The sequence below is a fragment of the Arvicola amphibius genome, chromosome 12 (genome assembly GCF_903992535.2).
Source record: "Arvicola amphibius chromosome 12, mArvAmp1.2, whole genome shotgun sequence".
In the NCBI taxonomy this organism is placed as follows: Eukaryota; Metazoa; Chordata; class Mammalia; order Rodentia; family Cricetidae; genus Arvicola; species Arvicola amphibius.
Window position 1 is genome coordinate 55,913,727 of NC_052058.2, and position 24,962 is coordinate 55,938,688.

The 24,962-nt window shown below is 46.4% G+C and overlaps 2 protein-coding genes across 3 annotated transcripts in view; one reads left to right on the plus strand and one right to left on the minus strand.

Moving 5' to 3' along the window:
• The window catches only part of Mpzl1 (myelin protein zero like 1), a 43,884-nt gene extending 35,972 nt beyond the window's left edge, over positions 1–7,912 (plus strand). For both annotated transcript variants that reach the window (XM_038349187.1, XM_038349188.1), the window contains one exon: positions 6,473–7,912. In XM_038349187.1, the coding sequence (XP_038205115.1) occupies positions 6,473–6,574 (102 nt within the window). In that variant the 3' untranslated portion in view covers positions 6,575–7,912. The remainder of the gene's footprint in view (positions 1–6,472) is intronic.
• Positions 7,913–22,137: 14,225 nt separating this feature from the next.
• The window catches only part of Adcy10 (adenylate cyclase 10), a 68,431-nt gene continuing 65,606 nt past the window's right edge, over positions 22,138–24,962 (minus strand). Inside the window, exons 31-32 of the mRNA XM_038349612.1 lie at positions 24,511–24,699; positions 22,138–22,299 (exon numbers count right to left, since the gene is read on the minus strand). Of these exons, the coding sequence (XP_038205540.1) occupies positions 22,138–22,299; positions 24,511–24,699 (351 nt within the window). The remainder of the gene's footprint in view (positions 22,300–24,510; positions 24,700–24,962) is intronic.

Sequence of the window (24,962 nt, forward strand, 5' to 3'; positions counted from 1 at the left end):
AGAAGTTGGAGGGGCCAGGGACCGCAGTGGCAGTGTGTGTGTGTGTGTGTGTGCGCGCGCGCGCGCGCGCGTGCTTGCATGCGTGTGTGTGTGTGTGTGTGTGTATGCGCGCGCGTGCGTGCGTGCGTGCGTGTGTGTGTGTGTGTGTGTGGTGTGTGTGTGTGTGTATGTATGTGTGTGTGTGTGGTGTGTGTGTGTGTGTGTTGCCTGTCTCTGGAATTTGTGAAACCATTGACAATGAAATGAATCGTATGATTTTCAGATTTATTGGGTAGGTTTTTTTTGTTTTAATGATTGTTTATATGATCATGCTAGGTCATATCAGAGGCTTCTATGCTACTTCAGATAATCCTCAGTTCCCACAATCCTCAGACAATAGTAGTCCTAATGGATGCTTTTGCTCACCTCAGCACCACCTTCAGATAATGTGCCTGCCGTACCTCCCTCACAGGCTAGCCGCTCCAGAGAGTCCCAGGAGTGCCTCAGTATCTGAGGGTGCTTTGTGTTCCCTCGGTGTTCATCCAGGGCCACAGCATTATCGCTGGAGATGAAGTTCAAGTGCACTCTCTACTCATCCTCTGGAGCACAATTAATAAAAACCCAGAGACAGAAATTTGGGTTCAGCCTGAAGGTCAGAAAAGCCACTGGCTCTTACCTCTACCTCAGTCTGAAATGTCGATCTTGCCTCCAGGAATCTCAGAATGAGACTGTGTGTGAGAGCTGTCTCCTCCCAGTTTATACTCTTCTCTAGTGCTAGGATTAAAGGCGTGCACCACTACTGCCCTGTTTCTATGACAACCAGTGTGGCTACTGAGATTAGGCTGATCAGTGCGGCTGTTTTACCGAAAATACAAATGAAATATCACTACAATCCTCTGCATAGTTTCTTTTTTCAGGTTTGTTTTTTGAAGACCGGGTCTTGTCCTATGTAGCCCAGCTTGGCCTTGAACTTAAGCAGTTCTATCAGCCTACTAAAAGCTAGGGTTATGAGGTACCACCACTATGAGTAGCTTCAAACTATATTCTTTTGCAGCCCTTTTTTCTGAGCCTAGGATGGCTGCCTTGCTTTTGGCATCATGTAAAAATTGGTAAAAGGAAGAAACTCTGGGTCTCCTCATGTGCAGTCCTTATAATGAATGAGACATTTGCCAGAAGCTCCCACAGACTTTTTTTCCTAGCCCCTTAGGCTAAGAGCAGGTCACATCTTCTAGTCACCTGCAAGGGTCAGTAATTGGACTGAAATAACATCTTGGTTTACCCTAGAGACCCGTATAGATTTCTTTGCCTCAGAAAGAGATGATGGTGACTACCAGAAGCACAGGAAGGTTTCTCCAACATAGCAGGAGGCAGGATGGGTTTGGGAGTCGAGTTAGGAAGGCTCTGGCTGAAACATCATTCTTCACAAAAGCCACAAAAAGCATAAAATATCTCATAGTAACTAACTCTAATCAAACAAGTGAAAGACCTGTATGACAAGAAGTTTAAATCTTTGAAGAAAGAAATTGAAGAAGACACCAGAAAATGGAAAGATCTCCCATGCTCTTGTGTAGGTAGAATTAACATAGTAAAAATGGCAATCTTACCAAAAGCAATCTACAGATTCAATGCAATGCCCATCGAAATCCCAGGAAAATTCCTCACAGACCTCGAAAGAACAGTACTCAACTTCATGTGGAAAAGCAAAAAATCCCAGGATAGTTAAGACAATCTTGTACACTAAAGGAACTCCTGGAGGCATCATAATCCCTAACTTTAAACTCTACTACAGAGTTATAGTACTGAAAACAGCCTGCTATTGGCATAAAAACAGACAGGAGGAACCGAATCGAAGACCCAGATATTAATCTACACACCTTTGAACACCTGATTTTTGACAAAGAAGCAAAAAAGTATAAAATAGAAAAAAGAAAGCATATTCAACAAATGGTGCTGGCATAACTGGATATTAACATGTGGAAGAATGAAAATAGATCCTTGTCTATTGCCATGCACAAAACTCAAGTCCAAATGGATCAATGACCTCAATATAAAGTCAGCCACACTGAACCTCATAGAAGAGAAAGTGGGAAGTACAATTGAATGCATTGGCACAGACCACTTCCTAAATAAAACCCCAGCAGCACAGACACTGAGAGAAACAATAAATGGGAACCCCTGAAACTGAAAAGCTTCTGTAAAGGAAAGGACACGGTCAACAAGACAAAACTGCACCCTACAGAACGGGAAAAGATCCTCACCAACCCAACATTGGGCACAGGGCTGATCTCCAAAATATACAAAGAACTCAAGAAATTGGTTATGAAAAGAACAAATAACCCAATAAAAAATGGGGTACAGACCTAAACAGAGAATTCTCAACAAGAGGAATCTAAAATGGCTGAAAGACACTTAAGGAAGTGCTCAACATCCTTAGCCATCAGAGAAATGCAAATCAAAACAACTCTGAGATTTCATCTTACACCTGTAAGAATGGCCAAGATCAAGAACACTGATGATAACTTATGCTGGAGAGGATGTGGGGTAACGGAAGTGCAAAGTGGTACAGCCCCTTTGGATATCAGTATGGCGATTTCTCAGAAAATTAGGAAACAACCTTCCTCAAGACCCAGCAATGCCACTTTTGGTTTATATACCCAAAGGATGCTCAATCATACCACAAGAACATGTGCTCAACTATGTTTATAGCAGCATTGTTTGTCATAGCCAGAACCTGGAAACAACCTGAATGCCTCTGCTCCTTGACTGAAGAATGGATAAGGAAAATGTGGTACATTTACACAATAGAGTACTACACAGCAGAAAAAAAGACATATTGAAATTTGCTGGCAAATGGATGGATCTAGAAAACATATTGAGTGAGGTAACCCAGACCTAGAAAGACAAATATTATAAGTACTCACTCATAAGTGATGTTTAGACATAAAGAAAACCAGCCTACAAATCACAATCCCAGAGAACCTAGACAACAGTGAGGATCCTAAGAGAGACATACATGGATTTAATCTACATGGGAAGTAGAAAAAGATAAGATATCCTGAGTAAACTGGGAACATGGGGGCCATGGGAGAGGGAAGGAGAGAGGAAAGCAAAGGAGGGAAGCCAAGAAAAATGTAGAGCTTAATAAAATCAATTAAAAAAATAAAAAGAAAGGCTCTGCCTAGAGCTCGGGGCACTATAGCACAGGAGGAAAGATGAGCAAGAAACTTCCCTTTATCAAGCTTAAATTTTACCACAACTGGTTTAAGCTGATTTGTGTGACTATTTGAGGAGCTGGTTTTCTGGGTCATTTTCTGGACAGAGTCAATACTTGGTATGCAAAAGACAAGTATCTGGAGAGCAGCGATTTGATGGAATATTTATATATTTGTCCCTGGGAAGTTTCAAGATCTCATGCAGCTTCCCATTTAGTCTTCACAGTGGTTCTGCATGGTGTATTATTTTATCGCCTCTGTTGCTCTGAAGGCTTCTGTGAGCTGAAGCGATTCAGGCAGAGCTGGCCTTTAGACCTCGATCGTGTGCTTCTAAGACACACGCAAATTCTTCCCTGCTTGACCAATTCTTCTCAGCTGTCTTGATAATCAGAACTGATCTCGTTTGTCTCAGAGTCAAAACACACAGTGTTTCACTTGTATTTGCCTTTTAAGACACAGCGAAGTAAATCCTAGAAATAGTGTTTGGCCAACAGTTGGTGAGCATATGGTGAAGGCAGGTGTTCCCCCTCAGGGAGCGCTAAGGGGTTGCAGGTGAGTCTTTCAGGCTGTGAAGTAGACACAGCTGGGTCTCTGAGTTCCAGGCCAGCCAAGGCTACAAGAGTGAGACCCTGATCTCAAAAAAGAAAAGAAGTGAGTCATTGTATGCCAGAGAGACGAGAGTCAAATTATCCAGCATCGCAGAGTCTCTGCAGAATGTACTGCGGGACATTGGTAAGGACTGTCAAGCAGAGTCGCCACTGTGCAGAGACTTCTAGAAGGACCTTCTTTTTGGACTTTCTTCTACCTTCAGCAGTGTGTTCTAGTATGAAATTAAATTTGATAGAGGTAGAATTGAGAGCTGATCACATCTCTCGTTGAACGAGCTCAGCTGAAAGAATAGACCACCTCAAGCAGTGTGCTTCTTGAAACTGTTTTATTTTTTGAAGCTGGATCCCGCTGTGGCCCTGAACTCACAGAAACCCTCCTGCCTCTGTTTCCCAAGTGCTGGGATCAAAGGCTCAAAGGCAAGCACCACTGCACCTGACTTCTTGAAACATTTTAAAGGCCTGTTTGTGTAGTAAATTACTGGGGTGGTAGCCAAACAAAATTTTCACTTCATTGATTTGTAGTAGCTGTCGGGGGTGGGGGTTGAGAGGCTGAGCGCTGAATTGTGTAGTGAAGCTTCTAGGCCACCGTGGGTCCCATCACTGCTCTCTTCCTTCTGTCTTCTTACTCACCCTCATGTGAGTTCATTTCTCGATCAATCTTATTTCCCTGGATTCTCCTGAAGTCCAAAGCAGGCTCACTCTCAAAATCAAGGTCCTGAGGCATGCTCCCCAGAGAGAGACCCCAGTGACCACCATCTTTTAACTATCTCCAAAACCAGGCTTCCGAGACCTGTTCTAGATGGAGCTGATCCCTGACCTCGGCCATGCCCCATGGTCCTCTGCATTGCATTATACATCCCTTCGTCGGGCCTGGCTCCTCCATAGTCTCAAAGTTCTAGGTGACTGAGTAACAAAGACCCCGACTTTATCCCCGTTGTTCTCGAAGGGGAAGAAGGAAAGGACTAGTCAGGCATTGGTAGGCAACGGTTTGTTCTTCAGCCTCAGTTTCATTGCCTTTCCAGGCAGTCTCAACGTGAAACACAATATTGTCTGCGTGAAATACTTACTGGAGTTTTAGCATTTACTGGCTGGTGCAGAGGAGTCTGTTTCTCTTCTCATAGTTTTCTGCTCACACGCCGTGTAACACCACCACTCCAAAGAGAAGTTCTTAAAACTGCCAACTCTGCAGATCAGTCAGGCGGGCGCCCTGCTTCCGGTGTTGTAAAGTATCCTTGTGTGACGTGGTGCTGGCGGTCACAGCTGGCGTCCGACAGCACGCACTCTCCGGCGCTGACTAGGTTATTCACCGGTACCATTTCTGTCTCATCACAAGGCCCAAAGACCCCATTGTTAGAGCTTATTCAAAGTATGCCCGATGCCACTGCGTGGCCATCTGCCAGTCTGCATGGAGAGTGCCTCATGAATTCTGAGTGTGCCTCTGCCAGAGTTCAGATAGGTCTCGCAACTGACTGGTCTTACTGCTTCTGAGCTGGCATTGCACAGCCCTGCCCTTGGACCTTTCTTCTCTGTGGGACTCAGACTGCTGACCTCTGCAGGATCTCAGCCTACACACTGGAGGGCACAGGTGCACAGGTTGGCCTCCTGGCTGCTGAGGATTTGGCTTCTGCGCTTGCTGTTTTGTTACAGTAGAGAACAGAAAGAAAGACACCGTCGGACTTCTCAAGGTGCCCTGGATCGAGAGACAAGTACGGCCTGACTTAGGGCTGTACTGCATTTTTCTTTTTAAACCAGAGCTGTCCTGTTATTTTTATTTACAATCTACAGGTTTAAAAGGAATTGGGAAAATCATAAAGGTAAACCACACTCTGGCAGTTGAATCATCAGCCTCTGCCCAAACTTTTCCCTCTAGAGTCAGGCTTCGCCTTGGCTCCCAGAAGCCCAGCCTCTCTTGCACTCCTGGATTGGACTCTGATGACCGTCTTGGACTTTGTCGGCTTCCTCAGTGCTGAGGGGGAAGGGGAGGACTTGCACTTGAGTTTTTCTTTACATTTCTTAGATTTTGAATTAAAAAAAATAACTTAGAAGGACAGTTAACTAGTATTGGACCTCAGAGAGGCAGTCTGGCAATGCAGTTCGCTGATGGAGGGCATCCCCAGCCTGCCCAAGACCTGAGGACCGGTCCCTAACACCAAAAAGAAGCGGATGCGATGCACAGAGCAGCAAGCCTTTAATCAGTCATGGTAGAGTCAGACTGAAAGGATTATATTGTATTTATATTGAATATTTAAAGTGCTTGAGGATTTATATGTGTAAAGGAACCAGCACAAATTTCTACCAGACCTTGGTGGCCCCTGGGTGGGTCAAGGGCCCGGTCTAGTCCTTTTGCCCAGTCCCAGTTGCAAAGGCTGACAAGTGCTTTGGCATCTGGTAAAATAAGGGACATTGACCAAAGAATGTAATATTTTCATAGAAATGCCTAAGTATTTACAAAACCAAGGGAATAACAGCTAATTTTCATGCACCAGCTTTGGTGGCTTCAGGTCTGTCCACTCTGGTTTTAAGGTCATTCCCAAACTTATAAGAAACCTTGACTCTTCAAAGGGGAGGAATCTCTGCTCTGAAAGCTAGAGTGTGCTATAATGATTGCTTCTGTTCCTGGAGCTTAGGGACCATCAGTTTTTCCAAACCTCTAATCTGACTTCTCTTCTCCAGGGCCCAGTCATATACGCGCAGTTAGACCACTCTGGTGGACATCACAGCGGCAAGATTAATAAGTCGGAGTCTGTGGTGTATGCGGACATCCGGAAAGACTAAGAGACGACCCCAAACATACCTTAAGCAAGAAACAAATCCAAACTGGACTCTTGTGCAGAAGATGCCTATAACCACGTGTGGTCTTGAGGACTCAAGCAAGGACAAGCACATGTATACTCAGAGAGAAAAGAAAATGTATATAAAGGATATGTATATTCTATTTAATCTTCCTGATGTGAGAGGCCAAGTGTTGCATGATGAAGAAATGGTTTGCGTCTACGTAAGTGTAAATTGTCTTGCTGTTTCTGTGTATCCTTTCAGAGTTGTTCCTATTGGATAGTTTCAGAAGCATCCCTGTCATCGAGTGATAGGGTTTGCCTTATTGGAGACTTCACAGAACTGTTAGTGTTCCCAACAGACGTGGCCTTTTCACCTAAGGGCTCAACCAGTCTTAGCATTTCTTGTAGTTAGAGAATGAGGTGTTCAGGGGAAGGGAGTCTCTCACAGTATCAGAACCGTTCGTTCGTGCTAGCTGGCACACACCATCCATTAGCCATGCCACCTGAGGACAGTAAGAATTTTTTGTTGGTGCTATTCTAAAATATGAGGGCATTTTCTGCTCAAGATTTTCCTCACCATCCTTCAGTGGATGCTAAGGTCTTGCTAATAAGCTTCCATCACGGTGCGAACAGCACAGCTGACTAAGGGTATTCATGGTTAAAAGGGTATAGATTGAGGAGCCCAAGCAGGACGTTAGCATGAGAAAGACTTCTGGGGAGGGGGCAGCATTCTCCTCTTTCTTCCTGCACATTCCAGACATCTCCTACCAGGTGCTTTACCGTCTCCTCGCTATGCTGAGATGATGTATCTGATACTGATGCTCTGTGGCCTTGCTCAAATGACACCTCCTAAGGGCCTCCTATATCTGTTTCCATGACCCCTCTGCCCAGTCAGTGCCAGATCCTCGGTGGGCCCAAGCCAACCTTCTTTCCTAGGCTGGAGCAGTTCGCTGCCAGCATCCTGGGTTGAGTTGGCAGCTTGGTTCCAGCTGCTTACAGGGCGGTGCTGAGACCTCACAGCCTTCCACCCCACACCACTTCCTCTGGAGTATGTCTATTTCCTGCAACTCTGCATGCTGGGGCCTGGCTGCAGATAACAGTGAGGTCATGTCCAGATAGCAGACCTGCCCTTCCCGTGTCCCCTGACCGGAAGGAAGAGGCATCCTAAAACTTACCTGTGAATTGTGAAGGGTCACATCAAAGATTACAGATTAAAATTCCTGTCTGTTTTCTCAATGGAAATGTATTCAGCTAGGGAGAAGTATCAAGTCCATTGTTACTTTTTGATATTTTCATTTGTACTTCTGTGAATACTTTAATACATTTTTTCAATTTCTGAGTGGTCGTGTCTGCTTGTTTTTAATTGAAAAGAAAAAGAGAAGCACCCAGTGGAGGCCCAGGCCTTTAATCCCAGCACTCGGGAGGCAGAGGCAAGTGGATCTCTGTGAATTCCAGGCCAGCCTGGTCTACAGAGCTAGTTCCAGGACAGCTAGGGCTGTTACACAGAGAAACTCTGTCTCAAAATACCAGAAGAAAAAAAAAGAGACGCCTTTTCATTTGTACCAGTACACACCAGCCTTTCTCCGGTGTACACCACCTGTGTGACTACTTCAGGACATTTGTTCTACTGTCCCCAAGGTCTAAAGCAAGACTTGTGTTTCTGTGTGGCATGTTCTCTAGCTCCTTAAGTCTGTGTTCAGATGTCCCTTTAGAGCACTTCTGCAACATATAAAAGCTACCCCCGGCCACTAAGATAGCTCAGTAAACCTGACAACCTAAGTCAGGTCCCCGAATCCACATGCTGGAAAGAGGGAACTGGGTCCCGAGAACTGTCCTCTGACTGTCGCTTGCCTGAGTGTGTCCAAATGCACACACAACACAGAAGAGCATTTAAAATGGCTTGAACTAAAATCACAGCTCCCTAGCCCCATCAGTTCTGCTCCAGCCAGCTGAGGGGTCGCTTCTTTGGTCTCCCCATGAGAACACAGAGAGCAAGACTTTGCTGTTTTTTTCATGGCTCCGCCCAGTATAACAAAGCCCCGGGGACTTTCCAGCTGCTTCCTGCATGCTTGCTGGGCGAGTGTATCTCTCTCTTCAGCAGGCGATGCAGAGAATTGTCCTGGGCCGGACACTGTACTACGTGTGAGGAAACAAAAGGGGAGGATAAAGCTCCTCGAGCTCTGAGTCCCTCACAGGGCAGTGATACCTAATCCTTCCTAAGACTTGGCATGTGCCGACTGCTCGCCCTTCTCTTTTGTAACACGCTGAACTAGTCAGCTGTGCTAGCCTTACACCCTCTTTTAGAAAGACTGGCTTGGATTATATATATTTTGCCCAAACACTGTCAGCTCAGCAGTGATGAACAAGGAAGGGGCGGAGACGTGTTTGGACTGTAGCGGTGGTTCTCAGCCCTCCTAAGGCTGCGACCCTTTAATGCAGCTCCTCATGTCGTGGTGACCCCCAACCATAAGATGATTTTCATTGCTACTTCATAGCTGTAATTTTGCTACTGTTCTGAATCATAATGTAAATAGTTTAGAGATAGGGGTTTGCCAACGGAGTTGTGGCCCACAGGTTGAGAACAGCTGTTCCGAAGGCAAGCACCTCATTTCTTCGTCCAGCCCACTGCTCACGTGTCTGGCAGCAGTTCTCTCCCAGTTTTTCCCCAGGATCTGGGTGTGGGGCATGGGGGGATGGGAGGGTAGATGATAACAACGCAGCCGTCCAGGGCTAGTTTCAGTTTGAAAGACGGTTTGAAGGTAGAAAAAAAAATGAAAAGTCTACATGGTCACTTAATCTGTCAAGAGCTGTATCACAAACAATACCATTGACCAAACAGGCGGCGCTTTCTAGTGATGTGGATATGTTGCTGGTTACCGAGGATACGAAGTGAGTCCCAGCCTGTCATAACTTCAGGCTCTTTGGATGGGAGAGATGGAACCCTCAGGGATTTCCATTATCCGTACTTCTCTCAAGGGAGAACTCAGTGTTGCTGGCCTTCCTCCTGCGGCCTGGGCTCTGATTTCTCAGCTGCACAGGCAACATGCCAACCCCATGCATAGGCTCTCATGGAGGCCTGGTCCAGCAGGCTGAGCTGGGCTAAGAGGGAACCTCTGGGATTCGTTCTGAAGCAGTGGAGGTGGGTTTGATGCCAGCAGGATCTCAGACTTCATGCTGCCTGTTTGGGGAACGTGAGGTTTTGCAGAGAAGGAGCCTGGCCACTGGGGCAGGGATTTAGCTGAGCACTTGCTTCCCTTAGAGTCAAGACTATGCTATTCTGAAAAAACTTGAACATGCATAAAAGAAGAGTAAAATCAGTCTCCCTTATCCACCAGGGGTGATGGTACATGCCTGTCCTCCCAACACCTGAGAGATTGAGGCAGGAGGATCAGGAATGTGAAATATTGTCTCAAAAATAGAAACAAAGGCTGGAGAGATGGCTTAGAGGTTAAGAGCATTGCCTGTTTTTCCAAAGGTCCTGAGTTCAATTCCCAGCAACCACATGGTGGCTCACAACCATCTGTAATGGGGTGTGGTGCCCTTTTCTAGCCTGTAGGCATATACACAGACAGAATATTGTATACGTAATAAATAAAAATAGAAACAAACCCACACTAGGCCAGATCAGAACTCTAAGGGCAGCAGGCACACACGGTATATATACACATGCAGGCAGGCAAAAGCTTATACATAGTAAATGAATTTAAAAACTAGAATCATGGACATTGGGGAAGGATAACAAGTCAGAGCAAAGGATGGATAGTTGCATGTGCATGAAAATGCCGTGCACGAAACCCAATTATTACTGTGCTAACCTAAAAAAGTTAATTAAAAATATGGAAGCCAGGCAGTGGTGGCACACACCCTTATTCCCAGCACTCAGGAGGCAGAGGCAGGGGAATCTCAGCCTGGTCTACAAAGTGAGTTCTGGGACAGCCAAGGCTACTCAGAAACCCTGCTTCAAAATAAAAAAATAAAAAGAATGACTACACTTTGTGTAACATCATCATCTTGCCATGTTAAACTACAACATGTCTACTGTGTGTGAGAGCGAGTGCACCCCACCGTGTTAAGTGTGGCAGTCAGAGGGCAGCTTGGTGACTCTGTCCTCACGTGGTCATGTGGGTCCTGCAGAACAAACTCTAGTTGGGGTCAGCAGCAAGCCTCCGAGCCATCTTGCTGGCCACATACACGTTTTGGAAGACGCATTCCAAAAGCCAGAGTCTTGGCTTTCTCCATTTCCCAGTGTGTAGTCAAATGTCCTTTGTTGTGAAGATGGCATTTTTCCAAGTGGCTTCTTCAAATCAGGTCCTAGGAAAGACTTGCGGGGTGGGGGATGAAGGACGTCTATTTTAAAGCCAAAAATGGGATCACGATGCCCTTGCAGTTTGCCTCTCCGTTGCCCTTTAGAGCATGGTGCCAACGAAGCTTCATGCCAGTAAGGAAGCTAGCCAGGACCCCTCTGCTATCCATGTGGCACGGTATTTTAAGTCACCTCTCAACTAGCAGACGTTTTAGGCGTCCCCAGCTGGTCTCACTAGTAATTCTGTGGTTGTTTGTCCTTATGAACTATTAAAGAAAAAACCCTGCCAGCTGTAAACAATTGTCAGCCAGAGGAGTCTGAGCTAAGGGTCGGACCAGCCCTTCTGGCCCTTGGAAAGGGGACCTAACATCTGAGAGTGTCACCAGGGAGGCCCCCTCCCTCCTCACATCCTTCCTAAAGCCTCCAGGAGCCTACAGGAAAGCCTGACTTTGTGGTTTGGAAGAAAAACATTTGGGAGCAAAAGCCTGGAGGGAGCTTGGGGATCAACAGGAGACTGGGCGTGTTTACCAGGAGGGAAAACAGACCTTTCAGGCTCAAAGGGTCCCTGGGGACCTGCTGCTTCCAGCTTCCATTTCCTCCTGCAAACAGGACGTGAAACTTTATTGTCCTCTCTTGGCTCTGGCATCTGTTTCTTTGCGGTGGGCTTTGTAGTGTGGCCTTTAGTGTTCCAGCCTTTAAGGGCGGGTGGCTTTTTTTTTGTTTTGTTTTGTTTTTTGTCTCACTATGTCTGGTGCAAGAAGTCGGACATATTTAATATTCTCACACTTGTCAGAGCTGTGTGACTGCCGCACTGTGGTGGAGGGTACTAACTGATGTCGGACATTGGCCCCTGAACCGTGGCTCTGCTTAGGTGTGGGAAATAAAGGTAAAGAGAAGTTGGGCTGGAGAGATGGTTCAGTGGTTAAGAGCACTGACGGCTCCTCCAGAGGACCCAGGTTCAATTCCCAGCACCCACATGGCAGCTAACAACTATCTGCAACTCTAAGATCTGACACCCTCACACAGAGACACATGCAGGGAAAATACCAATGTATGTAAAATAAAAATAAAAAATTGTAAAAAAAACCCCAAAAAGTTAAAGAGGGGCCAACTTTTGACTGGCAGTTTCTCTCTGAAAGAGAGTGAACTTTAAATATAGACCATATTCTTGCCGCCTTTCTTTTTCTTTAGTACTAAAATTGTATGCTAAATGGGGGTGGTTAGTAAGCCGTATTTTGTGTGTGTGTGTGTGTGTGTGTGTGTGTGTGAGAGAGAGAGAGAGAGAGAGAGAGAGAGAGAGAGAGAGAGAGAGAGAGAGAGAGAGTGAGCGCGCTCACTGATTCAGAGATTTTCTTTTTTTAATGTTTTGCGCTTCCTATGATCTTGTTTTAAACCCAAAGGTGCCCGTTTCTCTTTTGGTACCTCATCTTCACCGCCTTGCCAGGCTTTCTCCCGTGTGCTGCTGCTGCTGCTGCTTGGGAATACACACGGGAATAACATGGGGCGGTCTCGGTGGAGGGGCTCCCCCTTCCTGGGATATTCACTGAGCGGTAGAGTATCTCTCACTTGACTCCTGTGTGCGTGCCTTACCCTTTGGACCCCTGTGCCTGGGAGTTCCACTGCTGGTTTGGCTGTTGACAGCCTTCCTTGGGCTTGACTTTGAAACTCTGCTTATCACCACAGTCTTAGAACATTTTAAAAAGACCTTTAACTTACATTTTATTGTGTGTGCGCACACGTGTGTGTGTACCACAGTGCGCCTGAGGAGGTCAAAGGATAACCTTTCCGAGTCTATTTTCTTTCTACCATGTGGATGCCAGCAGTTGAATTTTGGTCTTACTTGGTTAGTGACAAGAACCTTTGCCCGCCAGGCTGTGGTGACGGGAGCCTTTGCCCGCTAGGCTCTCACATCAACCCTTGAAATTCTTTATTTAGCTTTTAGACATTTAATTTTTAAATGACGTGTATGTCGGGGAGGTGGTACGTGCACATGAGAGCGGGTGACTGAGGGCACCCCAGATCTCCCCTGGAGCTGTTTGTTACACATGGTTGGTTTGAGTTTTGAGGCACAGGTACTGGGAACTGAACTCCAGCCCTGTGTGAGCTGTGTATGCGTTAGCTGCTGAGCCGTCGTTTCAGCCCCACAAAATGTTGTCTTTCAGCTAGATGAAATGAACTTTAGAATCATTCTGTAAACAATCTTCTGGAACGCTCAGTGGACCCATAAGAAGAATATGGAACATTTAGGGAACTCTGACCTCATTCTTGCTGGCCCAGCGGCACCCCAGAGGTTTGTTTAGAATATATCTGGACGTCCCTGGTCTCTTCTGTGTAAACTTTCCTTGAGGAAAGGTTTTTGTACTGGCAGAGGGAGGACATCTTGGAAGCTTGTTGGAGGATCTTGATCCCAAGAATGCAGAACACCCATCTGACACATGGTTATTGGCAGCTACCAGGCACCACACTGCTTCTGCCGGAAACACCCAGCAGGGCTCATATCACTGAAGGAATGGGATGTGTGTCTCTGGCAAGGAGGTCATGTGGTCGAGAGTCCTGCCATGAATCCCGATGGCACAGATCCTGAGGCGTCACACCCCAGGCTCTTGGCTGAGTTCGTAATTTAATATTGACTTATTGAAGTTGGACAGGAGGTAGAAATGCAAGAGAATGAAGTGAACAGGAAGGAGCTAGTAGTTGCCTGGAAATGACTGGCCCCTTCCTGATCCTGCCCCCCCCCCCAAAAAAAAAGAAAGAAAAAAAAGGAAGTTCAAGATTTGGGTTCTCTGGCCCAAACCCCATGGCTGGGGAGCACAGGCCCCAGGGGATAACCACCTACTGTTAATTTTGCTATATGGACATTGTATCAAAGTGCCTTCTGAATAAGTCATCTCTAAACTCACTCCAGCCCTCATTAGACAAGTGTCTTCATGTGGTGGTTGGCACGAGGACACACTGGGCAACATGCAAGAGAGCGTGGTTTTGGTGTGCTTGCCCATGAATGGATGTCTGTCACACACCCCTCCCGCCCAAGGCTCATAGAACATGACAGAAGAGAGGTGAAAAGATTGTAGAAGCAAGAGGTTGAGGAGTGAGACAAACAGTGTCAGCCGTGACTGGACCACATACCCTCAGGAACTGAGCCGCTCTAATATCTGCACAAAATCAAGTCAATCTACAGTCCTGAATGGGGGTCCTTTGTGAGGGGGGCACAAGCCCCCACCCAGCTGAGAGGCGAACTATTGACAGTTTATGGCTCCCAGAGGAGGGAAGGTCTACTGTCCTTAGGGGTGTGGCCCTTGGTCAGTTAACTTCACAAGCCCCAACTTCATGTCTTATTTTTTTTTATTCTTTTATAATCCACTGAATCTGAGAAGTGCTTCCCATAGGCACATGGAAGAGGAGTTGGGGTGTGTGTGAATATCAAAATACACTGTCTGCACGTATGAAACTCTCGCAGAACAAACATTTTAAGAAACGATTTTGGTTCCTTGAGGCTGGAGAGATGGCTCTGAGATTAGGAATAGTGGCTGTTCTTTCAGAGAAAGATTCCTGGCCCCAACATGGCAGCTCACATCATCTGTGAAGGGTCTGATGCCATCTTTTGGCTTCCTTCCGTGGGTACCAGCCATGCATGGGGTGTACACACATAGATACAGGCAACACACCTATACACGTAAAAATGAAAGTATTTGTTTCAAAAAGAGTTTGTTTCTTCTTGAAAGTTGTATTTGTTTAAATGGCTTTTACCCACGGTTTCCCTGTGACTATCATGTCTCTGGCTCCCTGTATGTAGGCCTGCATCGTGCATCAAGTAAGTCATCACAAAAAACAGTGGCTCCCTAGAGAGGCAAAGAAGCAGCAGGAAAACACTGTAGGAGTTGGAGAGAGCGCTTAGCAGTTAAGAGCACAAACTGCTCTTGCAGAGCCACCTTAAGTGAGTGCTAGGAACTGAACCCAGGAGGGAGGGAGGGAGAGGGGGAAGGAGGAAGGGAAGGAGAGAGTGCATGCAGGCATAATAGTTCTTGCCTGTAATTCCAGCACTCAAGGCTGATGCAGGATGTTCATGCCAGGTGTTATTAGGTTATACAATGAGTTCTAAGCTAAGCTGGGCTACAAAGGGAGACCCTGTAAAAAGCAAGGGGGGAATCCAATGAACAGCAAAGACCACACATACAATTCCACTCTCTTCCTCTTAGAATGAAGTTTGGAGGGCGGAGATGGTGGTGTCTCACGGTGGTCATTGGCAGCTGCCACTTTCTAGTGGTTTGACCTAGTGAACACCTTCATTCACCCTGCTGGCCTATTCCCCCACACTGTAAGGTGCTCCGAGGTAACTGTGAGCAAGACAGAGCTTGTCAAAGGCTGTCTGGTGCTGGAGGCACAAAGCTGAGCATGGAAGGATCCCCTCCCCTCTATGACCCTAGTCCTCCATTAGTCCAGTGAGGAAAGAGCCCAGCTCCAACCGCAGCATTGAGGTGAGCTTCAGTGAGCAGACGCCCCAGCTGGGTAGCCTATGCAGGTGGAAGAGGGCGTGGAGGCAGAGCAGCTTGAAAGCAGGTGAAGAGAAACCCCAAACTCCAATAAGGGCTGTTCTAGGCTCCAAAGACTCCACCCCCAGCAGTCGCCCCAACCCCTACTCCACCCATACCTCTCCGCTCCACCTCACCCACTCCCACTCCACCCCACTCCGTACTGGATTTAGGGGAAGGCCTTGAAAGCCTTACAATCCAGGCTTAGGAATTTCATCATGGTCCAGCCTGGGGATATTTCTTGCTCATTAGGAAGCTAATTCTGCCAGTTCCACAGGTAGAGGGTGGAAATCTGAAATTGGGAAACCAGTTGATAATGTGACTTACTGGAGAGCTGGGTTCCCCATGAAGGAAGTGGGTTTTTAGCTGCAGTGAGGGCAGAGATGAGAGAGATGGAAGAAATGTTTAGGAAGTTGTTCGTGAGTGCTGAGAGGATATGTAATGAGGGCCAGGGACAGCCAGGTGAGACTGCTCATGCCTGTCAGCCCAGCGTTCAGCAGGCTGAGGCAGGAGAATTTCTTTTGAGTTGGAGGTCAGCCTGACTACATAGTTCCAGGCTGACCTGTAGGGTGATATCTCAAAAGAATGCCGTTGGGGGTTACTAGAGACAGAAGCACGGAGACCAAAGATGCGGTCCAGTAATGTGAACAACTCCAGGGAGGGTGGGATTTAGGGTCGACAGCCTGGGGCCGGGGATGCAGGGGCAATTGTAACTAGCGAGTATTGGCAGGATGTTCGCAACTTTCTCGACCTCAGTTCACTTGGCCTCTGTATCCGATCGTGCGCCCTTGCCGAAAAGCCCACCTCTGACTTTAGTACCTCTTCTCTCCTGTGATCTACCCCACACATTGACACCCTTGACCTGAATTCCAGTCCATTCTCTTTTGCGGGCCACCCTCATTCCGACTTGCATCATGAGGTACCTCTCTGTTTATCTTGACCCAGATATCTTCCAATCCTGAGCCTGCTGAAATCTGGGTGGCCTCGGGCCCTGTGGTCCACCCCAGTGGTAGGACACCTGCTTGGCCTGGGCACATCCTCTGAGTAGAGCCCCAGTAGCTCGTATAAAAGTCGTAGACGTCCTAAAACAGAAATGTGGTCCACATATCTCCTCAGCAGTCATCTCGAGACTCCTATTCTGGGTGGCCCACAAGGCTGGGGTGATGTTCCTCAGTATCTCTTGTTCACCTCCCTTTGCTCGGTGGGTGTCCTCCAGGACAGCTGGGAGGACCCAGTGCCGCAGACCTAGACAGCTCCAGGATCAAATGCTGTGTGCTGACCTGGGAAGGCCTCCTCCTCTCGGCTGGCTTTCACCAGCCCTTCTCAAAGCCGCAACAGGGTGTGTGCCAGGCTTCCCCATTGCTCTGCATTTTAACTGCCTGTTTGCTCCCTGGACAGCATTAACACATACAGCTAACTAACCACATTATGAGAGGCCTTTTGCAGGTGCTTCTAGCCCCATTTTACAGACCAGGAAACTGAGACACAAAGAGCTTTCTCCTCCACGGGCACAGACTCAGCAATGGGATTGGGTCCAGTGAGTTTTCAGGTCTATGGCAGGAAGTACAGGTTAGACCATTTCTTACTCATCACCGTATCCCTGGTCAAGAACATGGCTAATACACCACTGTTAAATCATTCCTGTCGGTCTCCGTGAGGTCATCCAGCTCAGTTACTCAGTAAACACTAGGTTCCTAGAGCTGCGCTAAGAAAGAGCAAAAGCAAATATCCTTTGTACATCCATTAGTTGACAGATAGCTCCTCAATGCCTACTATATGTCTAGCTCTGGGCTTAGTGCTGGGTAGTAAAGACAGCATCTGCCCTGCAGTTCAGAGTAGGCGAGATTCATAGGGGAAAAAAAACCTACAAAACAAAACCTACAAAAGGTTTTCTCTTCTGTTCCTAAAGTTATCATGGATGATCTAGTTCATCCTAAAAATAATTCTGTGCAGGCTGATCCAGAATGGCTGGGTGTTTCCTGTGGGTAGTAGAGGCTGCTGGTCCGAGACGAGGGCTTGGAGCGCTGCCCTGAAAGGTTACTAAGGCTACAGCAAAATCCAGTGCTGCCATCTGCTGGCCACGAAGAAGAGGCACCCACGCCCAGGGTTTGTGACGCAGTCAAGACCAGAAACCAAATTCAGCCAGCATTCCTGTAAAACCAGATGTACGCGGGCTCAGCCATGTAGAATCTTCAACCTGGGCCCAGACGTGTAGAATAGACACTCTCCAAATTGCAGCCTAGTCTTTTCTACTCTTGTCTGTCCCTCTTTTCTTTCCTGTGTGGGGTGCTGTTTTTGTTTTTGTTTGTTTTTTGTTTTGTTTTTTATCCTGTTACTTCGGTGAAAATGTTTATCAGCTATAGTTCCCTGGTGGCAGTTCCAGGGTCACTTATGTATACTACCGTATCACCTGAAAATGCTTTTCCTTTCCCGTTTCATCCCCTGATCTCCTTCAGTTGTCCTGTTGCTCTAGGACTTCAAATACTGTATTGGAGAGGTGTGGAGAGAGTGGACATGCGTGTCTCGTTCCTGATTTTAGTAGAATCGCTTTGTGTTTCTCTTAAGTTGATGTTGGCTGTGGGCTTGCTGAAAACTGCCTCTCCTGTGTTCACCTGTGAACACAGGATCTGTGAACCTGTATCTCTAATCTCTCCAAGACTTTGGTCATGAAGGGGTGTTGGACTTTGTCAAAAGGCTTTTCTGCAGCTAAGGAGGTGATTATGCTGTTTTTGTCTCTCAGGGTGTTTATGTGGCCGGTTTCATTTACCAATTTACATATATTATCTATATATCTATCCCTATCTATAACTATCCCTGCATCTCTGGGATGAAGCCTAGTTGATCATGATGGGTGATCTTTTTTAATAATAAAAAAAATGTAAAGTACGGTAAATTAAACATTTTAAAAGGCTGGAGAGATGGCTCAGTTATGAGAGTGGCCTACTCTTGCCGAGGACCTGAATTCGGTTCTCTGCACTCACGCTGGGCGGCTTGCGACTCTCGGTAACTCCAGTTCCAGGGGTTCCAAGACCCCCCAAGGGCACCTGCACTTGTGAGCTCCACCATTAAAAATAACAAAACAAATATGTCAAAATGTTGACAGTGTTTGTATGTTTGGTGTTGAAAAGGAAGTGGAGAACATTACAGTAACTCCTTCTTGAGTGCCATTTCCAGTTCTAACCCCTGAAATAAAAAGAAGGCTGGATAGTGGCACACACCTTTAATCCCAGCACAAAGATCTCTGGCAGAAGCCAGTGGATCTCTGGGAGCTCGAGGCCAGCTTGGTCTACACAGTGAATTCCAGGATAGCCAGAGCTACACAGTGAGACCCTGTCTTGAAAAAAAAAAAAAGACAACAATAATAAGACCTGTTTATGGAAATAAAGCCCATAAAGTCAGAATTTATAGCATGTCTGATATTTTGTTTCTATCACTACTAAAAATTTTTAATAATTATTGTCACATGAGAAAAGACAGACTTGTTAAAAAATTTAAAGGCACCCTATATATTGTTATCTAATTTCTTCTATAATGTGATTTTCTATTTACTTTTCTCAGCTAAAATTAAAAGATAATAGCTTTAGGTACTCTAGTTTTAATTAATTAATAATTAATTAATTAATTAACTAATTGTTTGAGATAGGGTCTCTTTCTACATAGCCCTGGCTGTCCTGAAACTCATTATGTAGACCAGATTGGCTTTAAACTCAGATATGCTTGTCCCTGCCTCCTGAATGCTGGGATTAAAGGCATGTGCCACCATGCCAGGCCTTCTAAATTTTTAATTTTTAAGGTTTATTATTATTTTTTATGTGCATGAGTGTTTTGCCTTCACATATGTTTGTACATCACATGTATGTCTAGTGCCCTTAGAAGCCAAAAGAGGGCATCAGATCCCTTTGGAGCTGGAGTCACAGACAGTTGTGAACTGTCATATGGGTTCTAGGAACCAAATATTGATCCTCTGGAAGAGCAGCCAATACTCTTAACCACTGAACCATCTCTCCAGCCCCCAATAATCCAATTTTAAATAAAATAGCTCATATAGTAAAAATATCTGTAAAAGGAGAAGATGCATAGTTAATCTAGTTTTTATTTATTTATTTAGGTTTTTCTTTTTCTTTCCTTGAACTTGCTCTGTAGATCAGAGCTGGCCTTGAACTCACAGAGATCTGCTTGCCTCTGCCTCCTGAGTGCTGGGATTAAAGGCATGCGCCACCACCAACCAGCTATTTTGTTTTTTCAAGACAGAATTTCTCTGTGTAGCCCTGGCTGTTCCGGAACTTGCTCTGTAGACCAGGATGGTCTTGAACTCAGAGATCTGTCTGCTTCTCTCTCTCAAGTGCTGGGATTAAAGGTGTACGCCACCACAGCCGGGCTAGTTTCTTTCTAACTATGCAAAGTTTGGTTGTTTAAAATGCCTGTTTCCTAGTCTGCTACCTTTACTTGGTTATGCCAGTGTTCTTGGTAAGTTTTTGGTGTATTGCCCCTGTTATGTGTCACACTTAGGTCACGCACAGAAAAACACTGGATCATAATGGCTAGTAGGTTCGAATGCTATGATCCAGGAGTTTCTTCCTAACCCTTTACCAGCCTTTCCTCTCTCCTGAAGACAACTGTCCTATCAGATACTCAGCCTCCTCTGTATGGATCCTAGAAATGAGCCTTAAGACAACTGTCCTATCGGATACTCAGCCTCCTCTGTATAGATCCTAGAAATGAGCCTTAAGACAACTGTCCTATCGGATACTCAGCCTCCTCTGTATAGATCCTAGAAATGAGCCTTAAGACAACTGTCCTATCGGATACTCAGCCTCCTCTGTATAGATCCTAGAAATGAGCCTTACTAGTGATGATGAAAATGTAGAATTTGGTCCCTGGATGCACAAAGTGTGATGCTTGGTCAGCCGGGGAAAGTGCAAACCAGAGTTCCTGGAAAGATGCACGCATCTGGAGGTCTTCTGGAGAGCTGATGGGCAGGTTAGAACTTCCCTGTTTGTAGGGAGGTGGAATGTTGCAGCTCCATTGCCTAATTACAGTTTATCTTCAGCTCTTTAGCTCCCGGAAGACCCAGTCCTTTTCCCGGCTTGGTGTCTGACCTAACACCCTTGTGACTAACAGGTAGAAAAACCTTTTAGTACGTTCATAGTAACAGGCTGCTATCTTCTGCCAACAAAAAGGCTGAGAACATTGTCAGGGAGCCTCCGAAGCCCATTGCAGAGATGTCTCCGTTTTGCTGTAACCTGCATTTCTACCAATGTTTGAAAAGTGCCTTGATTCGTGATTTTCTTTGTTCTGTTCCTAAAACTTCATGAACCCAGTGCCGTGTTGGAACCCAAGTCTGTGTTCCCAGGCTGTGTGTCACTTGTATTTTGCGCCATCTCTTGCCCCTTTTGAAGTGAGAGCTGTTTTCACCTTCTCTTTTCCTTCCTCCTGTGTGCTAACATATGGGAACTACAGTGCTTGTGGCAGGACTAGCATCAGAGCCCCATGGTCTCGTGTCCTAGCCGGCCCCCTTCCCAGGATGCCAGCTTGCCAGGTTCTGTGGCTAACCTTGTAAGACCACAGGAGTCTGTCCCAGCTCCTCTGTGAGACCCAGTTATATCAGCAGGAGAAAAGATACACAGTCTTGCCTTTATGTCCAGGAGATAAAGATGAATACTGTTGTGAGTTAAATGTTTCTTACATGTTTCCAAACTTGGAGCACGTAAGATATACCCACATCAGAAATTACGGCTTCTACGTAAAGCATTTATTTCTGCAGATGCGAGGTGCTGGTGGGACGTCACCCCTGGAAGCTGCACTTGTGCTCACTGTGACCTTTCTAATCTTGCCGGTTCAGACCATAACAGGGATTGGACATTTGCAGTCACTTAGCAAACTGGGGTTGATCCCTGGAGCCACCTACAGATGAAAGGACAGAATCAACTTCGTAACATTTTCTTCTGACCCCCAGGCATGGTGTATCTGCATATGCATGGGTGTGCATGTACATCCATGTGTGTGTACTGTGGCATGCAATACAAGATGCCACGTGACCTTGATACTAGTTTTTCCTCTGTCGAGGCAGGAGAACAGGACAGGATAAGGGCTGGAAGACTCCTAAAGCCTTCTGAAGGCTGGAAACGCCTCCCAAGTGAGGCCAACTAAAACCAGCTTTTCTGCTGCTACGGCAAAAGCCAGTGTTCAAACATAACCCGTGCTTATTATGCTATGAAAACACACCCACCTGGGTAGAGGTAAGATGCTAATCAAAGGTACAGCAACATACTAAGTTGTATGTAGAACGGTGTGTCAGTAAGATATGTGGGAAAGGCCCAATCCTTGTGCTCTGCTGCCCTTGGAACTACTAAACTTTTTCTTGCTCGAACCCAACTCCTCCCACATGGAAATGCACTATCCCTTAATGAGCTCTGCTTCTGTTGGGATGGCAAGTCTCTGTCAGTCCCTTGTTCAGGGACACCAGAACCCCTCCAACCCCTGATATTGATGATTGGAGTTTGCATAGGCTGAGCACCACAGGTCAAGCAGCCTGAGAAGGCAAGGCAACTATGTAAAGTTAAAGCAAGTCTGATGCTGGCCCGAGGGGGTTTGTAAGGAAGGCATTCGAGGTATCTGGTCCCAGGTTTGAACCTGGAGGGCCAGCTATGGAGACAGGACAATAATGGACTCTGGCAAAACAAAAGGAAACAAATGGTTCTTACTTCAGTCTTTGCTCTCGCTCATGAATTATTAGAAAGGATTGTCCAGGATATTAACTCTCATCAGGAATTTGTTCTTTTGAACATCCTGAAGGGCTACGTTGCCCGAGGCGATTTTGTCCCATGATGGAAGGTTCAGGACGGTCTGAAGCCACTGATCTCCTATGAACTCGGAGGCTGAGTACCACCAATCCTGAGGGGAAGAAAAGCGAACAAAGGCCTGGCCAGTGCTCTTGGCGTGTGGAAGACTGGTCAGCCTCCAGAAATGATTGCATGTCCTGAGCATGTTTTGTTTTGAGACAGGTCTCACTGTGCAGCCCTGACTGGGCTAACCTTGAATTTAGACTGATTCTCCTGCCTCTGTGACTGACAAGCTAGAATTATAGCTTGTACTGCCACACACAGCTCTGGCTCCTTTGAGCTTTTAAAAACAAGGGACTCCACAGGCAAGCGTGATCTCTTTATTTTTCGTTCTTTTTTTGTTTGTTTTTGTTTTTTGTTTGTTTGTTTGTTTGGAGACAGGGTATCTCTGTGTAACAGCCCTGGCTGTCCTGGAACTCACTCTGAACCAGGCTGGCTTCAAACTCAGAGATCTGCCTGCCTCAGTGTCCTGAGTGCTGAGATTAAAGGTGTGCGCCGCCACCACCTGCCCCCCCCCCCAGATGATTCCATACATGTGGTTGAGGATGATTTTGAGCTCCTCATCCTCCTGGCTCTGCCTCCCAAGTATTGGGATTACAGGCCTGCATTAACATGCACAACTGACTAAAATGATTTTTGTTGTTCAAATTAGCAGGTCTTGGATGCATCCTCAAGTAAGTACCCATAATTGCACATGTAGTCACTCGTTTCACAATACCATGCTGGGTGCTGAGCCAAGTTTAATCTTTGAAACATCCCCATGTGGACAGTCATGGAAGCAAAAGGAAAGTGGAAGGAGCCACAGAGATGGGGGAGAGACTGTGCTAAGGGGGTTTGTATGAGGGAATTCTCTGAAGAGCAAGAAGAAATGCACAGTCCTGAGCTATGGGTACACTCTCTTTTTAGGTAAGGTCTGTGATGACCACTGTGGCTGGAATGTGTGTCTATCCACCACAAACCACATGTTGGAGCCCACCCCTTAAGGTGATAGTACTGAAAGCCAGGGTTTGGGGAGATCGGGTTCTGACGTCCCTGGGGTCTGTGTCCTTACAAAAGAGCGTGGGAGAACCACTTTCCAGCTTCCATTCTTTGGACAGGCAAAAAGTAGGGAGAACAGGAAGACAGGGAAAATGAAGAGAACACCAGGAAGGAGGGAGTCGCTTGCTCTAGATCAGTGGCTCACGACCCGTGGGTCATGACCCCTTTGGGGATCCAGTGACCTTTTCACAGGGGTTGCCCGCCCTTTTCACTGGAGTAATCTAAGACCGTCAGGTGTTTACGATTCATAACTAAATTATAGTTACGAAGTAGCAACAAAAATTTTATGGTTGGGGCCACCGCAACACAAGGGACTGTATTAATAGGGTCGCAGCATTAGGAAGGTTGAGAACCACTGCTCTAGAGTTTGGTTGAAGTTAAGAATACCTGCTCAATCATCAGAATGGGTTGTGAAGCATCCCACATAGAGGCGAGCTTCCTCTTCCATACAAGTATCTTAACTATGAATACTAAAATAGTAACAATCCATGCTAAAGCCCCACAAGTAACTGAATATGGCTTTGCGCCTTCCCTAGCTGTGAAGCTGCAGGTTTCTGGAAACCTCAGGGGAAAAAAAAGATCATAAACATAATTTACAGCAAAAAAAATCTTAGCTTCCTTGTGCTGTCCTTGTGACAGATGTCTCCAGGAGCCACCTTTGGACAATGCAGTGTCAGAGGCCACCAGAATCACACAGTAAGTGAATCGCTCCTGAAAAGCTCACACTAAGTTGTGTGTGTGCTCTCCTTTTACTAAGCACTAGTAATGCCCATGCTTAAACCCGTGGTTTAAGCCTCCTCTTCCTGCCCCCCAGCTCTACTTCTGTTTAAGGATTTAGCCTCGGATTATTTCCAGCAGCAATGTCAAGAATCCTAGCTTCAGTTAAGTGGAGGTTCTCTCTAGGGAATTCCTCAGGCGTCAGGTGGCAGAGTAGGGCTGTCTCTGGCTGCTGCTCCTCCTGCCACTGATGTGGGCACAGCCAGAAGCACCATCAGTGAGGAGATCCTCCTCCTCAGATACTGACTTCAAGCACTACAGTCTTAGACTCGCCAGCCTGCAAAACTGGGCAGTAAACGTCTCGTAAGCCCAAGTGGACTAAGACAGTGACTTCCCATGCCGTCTAAAACCCAACTCAGAAGTGATTTCTTTTGCTTCTTCAGAAGGGTGAGCACCCCACATACATAACCCCAACACACACAGTGGCCTGGTGGCTGCTGGTACGTACCTTGCTCATGCTCAGCCAGCATTTCTCTAGCAGATTCCCTTGTGCCTCAGAAAGCTCCAGAGCTGTTTTCAGGAAGAAGTCACAGCTATGCCCATCTCCCATTAGGATGCAGACATAAGCCATCAGATGGTAGAGCCGTGGGTAGAAGACGGGGCCAGTGGTATTTTGAGCCACAAGGTTCTCTAAGGTCTAGAGAAGACAAATAACAAATATGACCAGGGCTGGAGATACAGATGGCTCAGATGGTAAAGTGTTTGTCAACATGAGTTCAATCCCAGAACCCACATTTAAAAAGCATGGCAAAGGCTGGGTGTGGTGGCAAAAAAACCTTCTCTAGGACTCGAGAGACAGTCAAAAGGATCTCTGTGAATTTGAGGTCAACCTGGTCTACACAGCAAATTCCAGGATGGTCAGAGCAACATAGAGTCTCACAGCAAATTCCAGGATGATGA